General features: G+C 42.5%; 1 protein-coding gene across 1 annotated transcript in view; it reads right to left on the bottom strand.

Annotated features, from left to right (window-relative positions):
- AHI1 (Abelson helper integration site 1) overlaps nt 1-14,068 on the bottom strand; it is a 683,164-nt gene that overhangs the window by 36,305 nt on the left and 632,791 nt on the right. The window contains 2 exon segments of the mRNA XM_030195101.1: nt 13,363-13,463; nt 13,585-13,747. Of these exon segments, the coding sequence (XP_030050961.1) occupies nt 13,363-13,463; nt 13,585-13,747 (264 nt within the window).

Genomic DNA, 14,068 nt, shown 5'->3' with positions numbered 1-14,068 from the left:
GGAGTAGTAGTTATCTCTCGGGAGATCGATGACCTTACGTATATGCATATGGCTGTATCTTTTCTTTTGCCTATTTTTCTTCTTGTTTGGGCTCTGCTTCTGGGTTTGCCTTGATTTCTCCCTCATACTGAAGCAGTGGTCTTAAGTAGATATGTAGCTTGGGTGCTTATGTGTTGGTCACAGCATTCCCAAGTACAATCTATGTTGGAGGATGTAGCTATGTTGGATACCCAATACGATCTGATTAGAATAGCAGCAAAAAACATGTTTATGTCCATCATGGCAAAGGGGGAGTGTGTGGCTGAGGAACTAGGCCTATTTATGGAAGAACATACCCTCACATCTGCAAGGACAGAGTTAGGGCCACTGGTAGATATGCAGTTGGTAGGTCTAAGTCAAGGGCTCCTGCATCTACAAGATCAGAACAGGGCAGAGCTCATGCAAGGAGTCAGTCCTTCTGGGGCACCCAAGGAGGACAACAGGGAGGTGCTGGTACTCAGCTGGAATGTGACCTCATCAGTGATGGCTTGAGGGCTATCCCCTTGGTACTACTGGGGGTGGGGGAGGGTGGTGGCAGTTTTAGTAGTAGTACTGGGAATGGGCCTAGGTCACAAAAGAGAGGTGAATTCTGAGGTTAATCAGACACAGTTATTGCCAGAATCAATGTCTTCTCCAGTTTTTCAGCAGTAATAGAGACAGTGGTAAAGACCACACTAGTAAAGCCTCAATACAATAACCCAGTTGCCTGATTCAGAAAGAGGCAATGGGGCCTACTCCCTGTACCTGTCTGTCCTCAAGAAAAAGGACATATTCCAATCATTGTTGGATCTCAGGAGAGTGAATGCAGACTCCACATAGATACACTATGATCAGTATGTCTAGCAAAGTACTTGACCTCTTTCAACCATATCTGTACATGCCAATGGGTCAGAATTTCTAAATACACCTGAAGTCAGCTATACTAGGTTTGTATTAAAAATTATTTATCTGAAAATTGCCCACCCTCCCTCCAGGTAAATGTACACACTAATGGTTCTTTGAGTTTGTGTAGATGACAGGATCTATTGTTTTGACTGGAGCTGCTCTTTGCTGCCTCCAAAAAGCTGCTGCTCTAGGTGATTGTCTAATCTTGCCTAATGGCTGAGTCAGCCCTGAGTGGTACAAAGGTGCTGGTCATAAGAAGGAGGAAGTTGGCCCATAAATACACTTGAGATCAGGTTGGCCTTAAACCACTTTTTGCCTCTTCTCAGGGGAAAACAGGTGAAGATATTATTTCACAATATAGTGGTGGTGGTATATATAAACAGACAAAGGGGGACACCAGGAGCCCATAGCTAACACAAAAGAAAATCATATCACGGAATAGGCAAAGACATATTTAAAAACTACAGAAATCACTCACAGGGGCACAGAATGTCCAGGCGGATGATTTAAGCCACCACAGGCTGGATCCAGGAGCTTTCACACAGATAGGAAGTGCCAGTGATGGAACAATGGAATTCCAATGGAACACCAAAGCATCAGCCTTCTTCAGTTGATAAAGAATGGTGGGATCCAGAGAGGCAGAATGCACTGATCCAGCTATGGCCAACTGGGGGAATATTGTATGTGTTCTCCCATGATCGCTAGAGGACAGAATAGTGCATGGAACAGCAGGGCACCAAGGACTGATCATTCTCATAGTAATAAATTGATCTAAGAAGGATCCTGGTAGGGCTGCCACAAGTCAGGTGTCTACTTAGGCAAGGACTTATTTGGATGAACAATCCAATTCCATTCTTGCTTACAGTATGACCCTTGAAATGCAATCACTGGCAGGAGTCAGTTTGTCCAGCACTGTTGTCCAGAAGGTTTGATAGTCTACCTTTCCAATGGTTGTGAAAGTTTGTGGTGTGCTAGGTTTTCTTTTCTTGCTCTTCTTTTTCCATTTTAATGAAAATGTGAGTTTGCTGTAGTCTGACCATATTACTTTTTCCCAATTGTGGGTTTCCAATATGTGGCTATTGCTGTCTGAGAACCTGTGGGCTAGTATGTCTAGTAAGTGCCCTTTTGTGTGGGATAACGTGGCTTGTGTTGTTTTAAAGTTCCATTGGTTTAGGAAATCCATTAGACTTTTGGTGTTACTGTTGTACTGTTTTTCTAGGTGTAGGTTGATTAGGTGCGGTGGCCTTTAACCCTGTATCCATGTTCTTACTATGTAGTAGAGAACCCATGTCTTTAAGTTGGCCATTCTGTATGGTGTTTGTGTGTGTGAGAGAGACAGACAGACAGTCTGTAATTGTTGGGGCCAATTCTTCATGACATTGCTTCCTGTTGACCCGAGGTCCGTTGGATTCTTATCTCTTCTTTGTTGGTCCTGATTGGTCCAGGTGTTCAGCTGGTCTGTCCATGCTGCCTCCTGTGGGTGCCCTCTATTTTCCTCTGGTGCCGTATTGGTCCGTCTGCTCAGTCTCCTGCGGGTCTGGTGGTCTCTCTTCCCTTGGTTCCCATGGTTTCGGCTTGCTCCTTCACTTACTGCCGGTTTTTGAGAGGGTGCTTCACCAGTCTCTGTGCTTCTGTTGCTGGGCATCTCGGTGATTGCTGCACGTCTCTCCTTTCCTCCCTTTCCAATGATATTTACCCCTACCTTCCTCTCACCCAGGCTGATATTTGATGATATAGCTCTTGGGTAGCTAGCACCTAATAAACATACTGGAGGTAACATTCAGCTGCAGTGGTAAGCGGCTTGGAAGCTGCTTCCAGTCGCGGGCTAAAATAACTCTGGATATTCAATGCTGGGGCATGTGTGGCTCCCAACACTTAATATCCAGGTATGTGTACTAGCCTGATTAACTTGGCACAAAGTTAGGACAGAATGTTTACTATCCTAACTTTATGTGCTGGTTAGGGAATGGTTGGTGAATGGTGATACTGGTGGCCGGCCAACTCAGTGGGGTTTAACTGGGCAGGAGCCTCTTTTGCCTTGTTAAACCCTTTTGAATATTGGCCCCAATGTATTTTGAATCATTTTGCTAGCACTTGCTTCTTTAAATTTTAGGTCAACTATTTTTGTGCTAATAAACATTGAAGGGAAAAAAACATGTAAAATAAATTCTGAGATTTAATCAATTCAAAAAGGATTAGCGTGGTTTACTGATTTTATTTGGCATTGCTTCCCATGACATTTACACAATGTACCTGAAAGTTTACAGTTCATAGTTTATTAGGACTTACTGGACTGCTCTAGCTGCCAAGGCAGAGCAGAGCAGTGTACAGGCTAATGCATAAAAATCACAGTAGGGAAATGAAAATTAACTCCATTAATGATAGAAAAGAGCGGCATTCATTCCAGAAGAAAAAGGGAACTTAATAATAAAGCAAAGACAAGGGAAGGGGCATAGAATTAAAAACAGTAAACTCTGTGAGCTCAGGCTGACACTTTTTGTCATACTGTCTCTCCAAAGCCTGCCTAAAAAAACAGGTCTTTAGGTTAGATTTGAAATCTTTGAAAGTGCCTGGTGGAATCAAGATGAGCGAATCTGGGGCATGGAAAACTAGACTGTGATCATTCAGTGAACGGAGGACCCTAGAAGATGTATAGAGAATGGTGATCCTAGAAAGATAATCAGGAGTACCTATACTGAATGCCTTAAATGTGAATATTGCTATTTCATATGTGATCCGGTACTCTACAGGTAGCCAATAGTGACTTTTGAGTAGCGTAGTTGTGTGATCTAAGCAAGAGGCAGGACAGAGAAGTTTTATAGCTGAATTTTGGAGTGTTTGTAATTTCTTAAGTGTGGTGTGCGGCAGACCCGCATGGATGATATTACAATAATCCAATCGAGATGTAATTAATGAAAGAATAATAGCACGAAATTGATCATGGTTTAAAAAATGGTGGTTGGTATTTAACTGATGGAAAGCGAAAAAATGAGTTTTGTCACGTGCAAAATATGAGAAAGAAAGGAGAGAACAGAAACAAGACTCACCCCAAGGTAATAGAACTGAGGTACAAGGTGATCCAAAGAGCATAATAGACAAGAAAGGGGGTTGGTAAGAACTCAAAAACTAACAGGCGACTGTCTTATCAATACAAGTTGATAATTGGAAAACCATTTTGCAACCGCATCTAAACAAGTCTGTAAAGAGGACAGCGAGGGACAGAGTCGATTGGTGGAACAGTAATAAGGAAATCGTCACCACAGAAATAGGACAATATCATAAAAGACTATGAGTGCTGCTAATGGACTTAAATATGAACTAAATAAGAGTGGAGAAAGAAGCTGTCTTTCCTAAGAGACGGCTCCGTGAAGGAGTGGGCAATCCAGTATTATCGAAACAAGATGGGCGTTCATCTTTCATTTCGATAATATGGTCGGGGACGCCCAAATCTCAACATTTAGGTCGAACTTAGAGATGGTCGTACCCGATTTTCGGCGATAATGGAAAACGAGGATGCCCATCTCAGAAATGACCAAATCCAAGCCCTTTGGTCATGGGAGGAGCCAGCATTCGTAGTGCACTGGTCCCCCTGACATGCCAGGACACCAACTGGGCACCCTAGGAGGCACTGCAGTGGACTTCAGAAATTGCTCCCAGGTGCATAGCTCCCTTACCTTGTGTGCTGAGACCCCCAACCCCCCCCAAAAAACCCACTCCCCACAAATGTACACCACTACCATAGCCCTAAGGGGTGAAGGGGGGCAGCTACATGTGGGTTTCTGGTAGGTTTTGAAGGGCTCACATTTACCACCACAAGTGTAACAGGTGGGGGGGGGGGGGGGGCATGGGCCTGGGTCCGCCTGCCTGAAGTGCACTGCATCCACTAAAACTGCTCCAGGGACCTGCATACTGCTGTCAAGGAGCTGGGTATGACATTTGAGGCTGGCATAGAGGCTGGAAAATTTTTTTTAAGTTTTTTTTTTTTTAGGGTGGGAGGGGGTTGGTGACCACTGGGGAGTAAGGCGAGGCCAACCCCGATTTGGGTGACCCTGAGAGAAGGACGCCCATCTCCCGATTTGTGTCGGAAGATGGGCGCGCCCTTGTCTATCGAAAATAAGCCTGAAAGCCTGTAAACTGTACTGATTATTTCTTGATGTGTTTCTCTAGTTTGGCCAGCAGGTGGTGCATGTTTATGTTTAAAGCTATTACAGAGAAATGACTGTTCCCTCATTAGTTAACACTGATAAGAGGTAACCTGAAGTGATGTGACCAGCTATTTTTAAAAGTTGTTATTCTGGGATCTGATTGGCCCAGGAGCTCAAATGCAACTAGGAAATACTGGATTTTTCTCCAGTCTCAGTTTGGGCGAAGAGAGAGGAAGATCTGTTTGCCGAGGCCCTGTGAACAATTATATTTGATAACCTGTGAGCAGCTATATTACCTGTACTCTCCAGGAACTATTCAGGTAGTGAACAAATTTTTAGATAGTTTTATAATTGATCCTTAGTTAGTTAACTGTTATTATGTACTGTTTTGTTCAATCTGTGTTTATGGTTCACTGTTCAATATTTTTAGACAATAAACATTTTTAGTTTATTGCCTCTGCTTGTCTGGACTGACTAAGAATCCTAGTGATTTGTGTGTTGAAAAGTGAGGTGAAGGAAGCTATTAGGGCTAAAAGAAACGCCTTCAGAAAATGGAAGAAGGAACCGTCTGAAAATAACAAGAAGCAGCATAAGGAGTGTCAAAGCAAATGCAAGGCGCAGATAAAGAAGGCCAAGAGGGATTACGAAAAAAAAGATAGCATTAGAGGCAAAAAAACATAGTAAAATCTTTTTTCGGTATATTAAAAGCAGGAAGCCGGCAAAAGACTCGGTTGGGCCGCTGGATGACCGAGGGGTAAAAGGGGCGATCAAGGAAGACAAAGACGTAGCGGAGAGACTGAATGAATTCTTTGCTTTGGTCTTCACCGAGGAAGATTTGGGTGGGATACCGGTATCGGAAATGGTATTTCAAGCGGACGAGTCGGAGAAACTTACTGACTTCACGGTAAACCTGGAGGACGTAATGGGGCAGTTCGGCAAACTGAAGAGTAGCAAATCTCCTGGACCGGATGGTATTCATCCTAGAGTACTGATAGAACTGAAAAATGAGCTTGCGGAGCTACTGCTAGTGATATGTAACTTATCCTTAAAATCGAGCGTGGTACCGGAAGATTGGAGGGTGGCCAATGTAACGCCCATTTTTAAAAAAGGCTCCAGGGGAGATCCGGGAAATTATAGACCGGTAAGTCTGATGTCGGTGCCGGGGAAAATGGTAGAAGCTATTATTAAAAACAAAATTACAGAGCACATCTGAGGACATGGATTACTGAGACCGAGTCAGCACGGCTTTTGTGTGGGGAAATCTTGCCTGACCAATTTACTTCAATTCTTTGAAGGAGTAAACAAACATGTGGACAAAGGGGAGCCGGTTGATATTGTGTATCTGGATCTTCAAAAGGCGTTTGACAAGGTACCTCATGAAAGGCTACAGAGGAAATTGGAGGGTCATGGGATAGGAGGAAATGTCCTATTGTGGATTAAAAACTGGTTGAAGGATAGGAAACAGAGAGTGGGGTTAAATGGGCAGTATTCACAATGGAGAAGAGTAGTTAGTGGGGTTCCTCAGGGGTCTGTGCTAGGACCGCTGCTTTTTAATATATTTATAAATGATTTAGAGATGGGAGTAACTAGCGAGGTAATTAAATTTGCTGATGACACAAAGTTATTCAAAGTCGTTAACTCGCGACAGGATTGTGAAAAATTACAAGAGGACCTTACGAGACTGGGAGACTGGGCGGCTAAATGGCAGATGACGTTTAATGTGAGCAAGTGCAAGGTGATGCATGTGGGAAAAAAGAACCCGAATTATAGCTACGTCATGCAAGGTTCCACGTTAGAAGTTATGGACCAAGAAAGGGATCTGGGTGTCGTCGTCGATAACACACTGAAACCTTCTGCTCAGTGTGCTGCTGCGGCTAGGAAAGCGAATAGAATGTTGGGTATTATTAGGAAAGGTATGGAAAACAGGTGTGAGGATGTTATAATGCCATTGTATCGCTCCATGGTGCGACTGCACCTTGAGTATTGTGTTCAATTCTGGTCGCCGCATCTCAAGAAAGATATAGTAGAATTGGAAAAGGTGTAGCGAAGGGCGACTAAAATGATAGCGGGGATGGGACGACTTCCCTAAGAAAAAAGACTAAGGAGGCTAGGGCTATTCAGCTTGGAGAAGAGACGGCTGAGGGGAGACATGATAGAGGTATATAAAATAATGAGTGGAGTGGAACAGGTGGATGTGAAGCGTCTGTTCATGCTTTCCAAAAATACTAGGACTAGGGGGCATGCGATTAAACTACAGTGTAGTAAATTTAAAACAAATCGGAGAAAATTTTTCTTCACCCAACGTGTAATTAAACTCTGGAATTCATTGCCGGAAAATGTGGTGAAGGCGGTTAGCTTAGCAGAGTTTAAAAAGGGGTTGGACGGTTTCCTAAAGGACAAGTCCATAAACCGCTACTAAACGGACTTGGAAAAATCCAAAATCCCAGGAATAACATGTATAGAATGTTTGTACGTTTGGGAAGCTTGCCAGGTGCCCTTGGCCTGGATTGGCCACTGTCGTGGACAAGATGCTGGGCTCGATGGACCCTTGGTCTTTTCCCAGTATGGCATTATGTACTTATGTCTGTGAGTGATTTCTAGGAACTGTGTGACCACTGGGAGTGTGACCCCAATAACCTAGAAATCACTGGGGAACACCATGACAGCGGAAGGCTCACCCAGAGGTGGTTGGGACCCAGTCAGTGGGAGGAGGGTGCTAGTGTAGACCACAAGCGTCAAATGCAAGCAGACCTGAGCTGTGCTGGGGATAGACCCTCTAAGTGGCCGTTGGGTAGCCCAAGACAGGTGGCTAGGCATTTCATGACAGACCCGAAATGAATAGTTAGAAAAGAGGCAAACCAGGAGAGAACGACACCAGAAATCCCTAATGAGGCCAGACGGGAGATCAGGAGAGAATGATTAACAAGATTGAAAGCTGCGGAAAGATCTAAGGAGACTGCAAGGACAATATGGTGCTTATCAAAGTTAGAGTGGAGTTTGCTTAGTTAAGCTGCTAGGAGTGTCTCTGTACTAAAACTGGCTCTAAAGCCAGGTTGACACGGTTGTAATGTAAAAGATTTTTCAGAAAAATTAGAGAGTTGCTGGAACACAACCTTTTCTAGGCCCTTGGACATGAATGACAGATTCTAAACAGGGTGGTAATACTTAGGTAATGAGGGATCTAAATTAGACTTCTTAAGATGGGGTGTACTGTGGCAGATTTCCATAAATCTGGAAACAGACCTGTAGAGAGACCGAAGTTAATAGCTGATAGAAGAGAGAGTTAAGCCAGGATAGTGGAATGGGATCGTTTGGACAGTAGATTGGTTTCACTGAGGACAAGATGAGCTTTATAGAGTGAAGAGTTTAAGCATGAAAAGAGGACCAGCTTGTAGAACCAGAATAGGACTGTGAAGGTGCACTGACTGTAGTAGGGGTTGGAGGAGGAGGTAGAGAGATGTGGGAAGGAGAGGAGGAGAAAGGCTGAAGGAACATAATGATTTTGCTAACAAAGAACAGAGAAAGTGCTTCTGCGGAAGGAGTGGTGGAGGAGGAACAAGTAAAACGCAGTGCAGATATTTGACGAAAAATTGAGTAAGGGAAAGGGGAAATGGGACTTGATATACCGCCTTTCTGAGGTTTTTGTGCAACTACATTCAACACGGTTTACATATATTCAGGTACTTATTTTGTACCAGGGGCAATGGAGGGTTAAGTGACTTGCCCAGAGTCACAAGGAGCTGCAGTGGGAATCAAACACAGTTCCCCAGGATCAAAGACCACTGCACTAACCACTAGGCTAGAGGTCTTTACGTGGATTTGATGACTTTAAAACTTATTAGAAATGTACGACTTTCTCACCTTTCTTAACCTAGAATTGTAATCTCAGTGTATTCTCAGTAGAGTGCTCATTACGTGATTTGTTCCTTTTCCACATGCCGGAGTTGATGCCTGAGTAAACGAAGGTCAGTGGAGAACTAGGGGTCTGGTAGCACAACAAATAGAATACCTGGTACAATTCTCAATCCTTCCCAAGTCTCAATCAGGTTTCAGACCACAACATAGCACAGAGATGGTCATAACCACTCTGCGGAGAACCATGGTTAGTAGCATGATGGTTTAACCTGGCAAAAGATTTTGGGGGCAACCGTATCCAAAACATGCTCTAAGGTAGACTGCCAGTTCTTAACTACAACATTAAGAAACCCAGAGGAAAAGGGAGTAGAGGGGAGGAAACGGAAGAGCGATAAGGATTCTATATCAATATGGGAGAGAGCTATGACCCATCATCCAGGAGTCACTGGAGGGGAATGGGGAGGGCAGGGCCTAGTAAAGTTATAGCGAATAAGAAAGTGATCAACACAATCATAGCCAGTAAAAGCTAATGAAAAACAATTATAATTTCGAGACCAACCAAAATTAGTGATAATAAGGTAAAGACTGCACACAATAGCACATTACATCTTTTCTCCATTCACAGACTGAGGTGCAAACAACTAGATGCATACAGATGAACAGATAACCAGATGGATTCTCCCCAACAGGCTTTACTGCATAAATGAAACACTTCTAAAAAGATGTCTGATTTTTTTCAAGATTGCTACTGTGTATTAACTATAATTTGACATTTTTTTAAATTATTTTATCATTTTACTTAATTACATTCACATTTATCACATAAAATAATTTGACATTTTTACTGTTACTAACTTAGAGCTTCCAAAGCTTGTAACAGATATACTTAGCTTACAGAAGTTGTTACAGAATTGGCACACAGTGAGCACCATTGAGGTGACTAACATGTAGCACCCAATTATAGAATTGCTCTCTAAGATGTTGTTATAGAATACTAGAACCACCTGTCATAAGTGTGCCTAACATTTACATACTAGAAGTTACACCAGCCATTCAGCAGGCCTAATTCTTGGCACATAAATACGATAAGGAAGTGTGCAACTGATAGCATTCAAATTATGCGTGTAATTGGAAACACCTCCCAAGCTCTACCCACGTATACACCCCCCCATTGCAATTATGTTTCCCCTATAGAATAGTGTTTAGTACACTTATGTGCACAAGTTCCAATTTTCTCAGCATAGTCTTTATAGGGGCTGATATTCAGCCTGAAGCAGTAAGCAGATTGCAAGTTGCTTAGAGCCAAGGGCTAAACTAATCTCAGATATTCACTGCTGGGGCTTCAGGCATTAAATATCCAGGTATGTATGCTGACCTGGAAGTTAACTGGCACCAAATGATATTCAGATTGGTGCCTGGTTAACTTGAGGGCCCTTTTACAAAGTGGCGGGCCATTTCCTGCGTTGGGGAAAATAGGGTTGTATTTTTTAGCGTGGTGAACTCAGCGGTAATTGGGAGCACCACATGCTACCTGGTTACCGCCGGGTTAGTGCAAGAGCCTTTACCGCTACCTCAGTGGGTGGCAGTAGGTGCTCCCCCCTCACATGGCCACAAGGTAAGAGCAATCTCATCACATAGCCATGGTTATTTTCAGTTTTTTTTACCTGATGCGGTAAAAAGGGCCTCAGCGAGCAGCAAAACTGGCCCCCGCTGCTAGCACAGGGCCATTTTTACTGCAGCTTGGTAAAAGGAACCTCTGGTGTATAAAGTTAGGCAGCCTATGTTCTGTCAATACCAATATCAATATGATGCCTGTTAACCGCTAGCTTGATACGGTGTACAAATAAACACTATACAAACGAAAATACAAGAATACAACATATTCAGCCATTATGTATCACAATAAGCAAAAAATAAAAAAGCAAAAATTAAGAAAGCAACAAGAAGGAAAACATAAATATTACTTATCAAACAGAAAAGTTTTAATCTTTTTGCAAAATTTAAAGTAGTTATTTTCCATCCTGATGAGAAAAGGAAAAGAATTCCAAAGTGAAGTACCTATTGCTGAAAATATAGTCTTAGCCACACTATGGAAAAATATATTTCTAAAAGATGGTGGACGGAGAATGACCTTGTCACACGGTTGAGAGGAAAATATGCCTACCGGAAAAGAGATAAGATTTATAAGAAGTTCAGATGCTGAGCCATGTAGAATTTGATGTAAGAACCAAGCTGCTTTAAACAAAATATGCTTACTTACTGGCAGCCAGTCCAATTTAACAATATAAGAAGACATACTTGTAAACTTACTGAGCCTAAAGATCAATCAAACTGCTGATATGCTGTAACTTTCTAAAATGTCTGGCTGATAGACCCAAGGCACATTACAATAGTCCAAATCCAGAAGAACCAACATTTGAACTGATTTTATAAGCTTCAACTGTCTTAATCTAAAAGAACCTTTCACCATGGGTGAATGACTTGTGGACCAAATGTCAAGGAGGAATCAAGGATTACTCACAATACTCTTGACTCGGTCTTGATAGGTAGAACTTGGTTGTTAGGTAAGGCAACAGATAATAGTACAAACTCTCCAGTGCTTTTAAACTAAAGTATTTTTGTTTTATTAGGGTTTAATTTTAGTTTGCTACTTAAAGCCCAGCTCTGAATTCCATTAATACCTGAAGAAACACAATTAAGCAAGATTCAAAATATTAATGGAGACAGGTATCAACAGCATAATATCCTCAGCATATGATAAAAGCAGTTCCCTCCACTCCATTTTAATCCTTTCAAGTGAAGCCATAAAAAAATTGAGCAGTAGTACTGGCGACAGTGGGGACCTCTGAAGGACCCCACGGCTGGGAAACCAAGGTTTAGAAAGCAATTTATTTCAATGTACATGATTGCTTCGATTTAAAAGAAATTCCTGAAACCATTGAGGACCTTGCCAGAGATACCAATATCTAAAGCAAAACAGCATGGTTAACAGTATCAAATGTTGCAGAGATATGAAACTGCAACAGCAAAGTTTGTTTACCAGCACATAACTGCTCCTTTACATGTGAAGTAAGAATTAGCGAGCAGGGACTGTCCTTCTATGTTAAATTGTAGAGCGCTGCGTAACCCTAGTAGCGCTTTAGAAATGTTAAATAGTAGTAGTAGTAGTACTGTGACCAGTTCTGAAGCTGAACTGAGTACATTGCAGGCAAGAAAAAATATCTAAATAAGCAGAAAACTGTTGACACTCAAAAAATTCAATCACTTTAGTGAACAGGGGAATACTGGCAATGGGATAATAGCTAGAAGGAGCTCTTAGGTCCAACCCAATCCCTTTAGGTACTGGAGTCCTAACTTTATGTGCTTAGGGGTCCTTTTACTAAACTGTAGTAAAAGAGGGCCTGCGCTAGCATCAGCACTCATTATGGGATCAATATTCAAAGGGTCTTAATCAGACTGGAGAGGGTTCTGCCCGGTTAAAGCTCACTGAGCTGGCAGTTAACTGGGTAGTGCCACTGAATATCTCTGCTTTTGACATGCGCTGAGGCCCCCTTTTACCACAGCAGGTAAAAGGCTGTCTTTATTTCTCAAAAAGAAAAGGCTGTGCGGTAAGTGAAACACTTGCTGTGCGGCCATTTCGGAGGGGAGCACTTACCACCACCCACTGAGGTGGCGGTAAGGGCTCCCACGCTAAAGCGCCACTGCCGGGTAAGCACCAGTGCAACAAAAATAGAAAATATTTTTGTAGCACTGGAAATGGCACATGCTGGGGATGGGAACTACAGTCGGGCTCTTGTGATTGCCCAGCGGTAATTCTGGATTGGTGAACAGCAAGCCTGTTGCCACTTGCCAACCCTTAGTTAGCCAATTAGTGGACTGAATATTGCCGCTAACCAGCTAAGTTGTGGCTCTGCCCAAACTCCGCCCCTGGACCTCTTCTAACCTAGCTGGTTAGAGAATGGCCAGTTAGCAGAGATATTCAGTGGCACTACCCAGTTAACTGCCAGCTCAGTGATATTTAACCGGGCAGAACCCTCTCCAGTCTGATAAAGACTCTTTGAATATTGATCCCACAATTAGTATATTTTTTAATGTATTGCCAGAAATTATTTGTATACTACCACATGTCTATCATCCATTATTAACTGGTCAAAGGCAAGGACCTGGGGCTGGTGCCTAACCCCAGCTTCCATTCCAACTGAAAAGAGGTTTGGGCTGGATGGATGCAAGACAAGAAATGGCAATCATTAACCACCTAGTCAACATGGCAGCATGAACTTTAGCTGAAATATTATTTTGCAGCATTTCTGCAAGTTAGCAGGGAAGATATATGTCAGGATTAACATAAATGAAACTGATGCAAAGGACAGTAAAGGATGATAAAATTCCATCTTGTATATTTAGAGGAAACGCAGAATATTCTGTTTTAAATGTTTACCCTCTGAGGTGCTGGAGATTCCACTTCTTCTTTAGTTTGTTCATTACGCAGGAGGGGAGAATAATCTGGTTCTGCTAATGAAGATTGTTCTTCATATTGTACTGAAAATATAAACAAAGTATAGGTGTACAGAAAAATCCATTGTGAAGAAATTCAACAGAATTGGGTGATAAAATCTTAAATAATCACTAGTGTGTACTGGACAGAGGGTAGTCTACTTACTTTCACCAGCCACATAATTAGCTGGAAAATAGCCTTGTTGTCCATTTGCTAGGCAGCCAAACCACCAGCTGTCATTATCTTTATACAACACTTGGATAATGTCACTGCGATGGAAGGTTAACTCATCTGATCGATGTGCAGTATAGTCATAAAGAGCCACTACCTAAATGAGAGATAAGACCACCACAGCTTTATCAGAACTGTGCCACAAAGAAAAAAGTACAACATTCACTTCCTCTCACAGAAAAGCAGCTGAAACCAAAGCTGCACCTTGGTAAAAGTTGAGGCTGTCTAAGGTTTTGCAAATGGGATCTTGAGTGGTGGGAACACAGCAGGAGAAGCTAGATAAAGGACTGTGGGATTGTATAAATGGTTAAGAACATTTCACACAAATGCTGAGTTTAGTTTTGAAATAGCAGCTGCTATTTGAATAGGCCCTGTGAAGTAAAAGGGAGAGGGGAGAAACCTCTTGCAAAATTCTGCT

Source organism: Microcaecilia unicolor, chromosome 3, assembly GCF_901765095.1.
Source record: "Microcaecilia unicolor chromosome 3, aMicUni1.1, whole genome shotgun sequence".
NCBI classification, from domain to species: Eukaryota; Metazoa; Chordata; class Amphibia; order Gymnophiona; family Siphonopidae; genus Microcaecilia; species Microcaecilia unicolor.
Note: the sequence above shows the minus strand (reverse complement) of the source record. Positions and strands in the feature narration are given on the sequence as shown.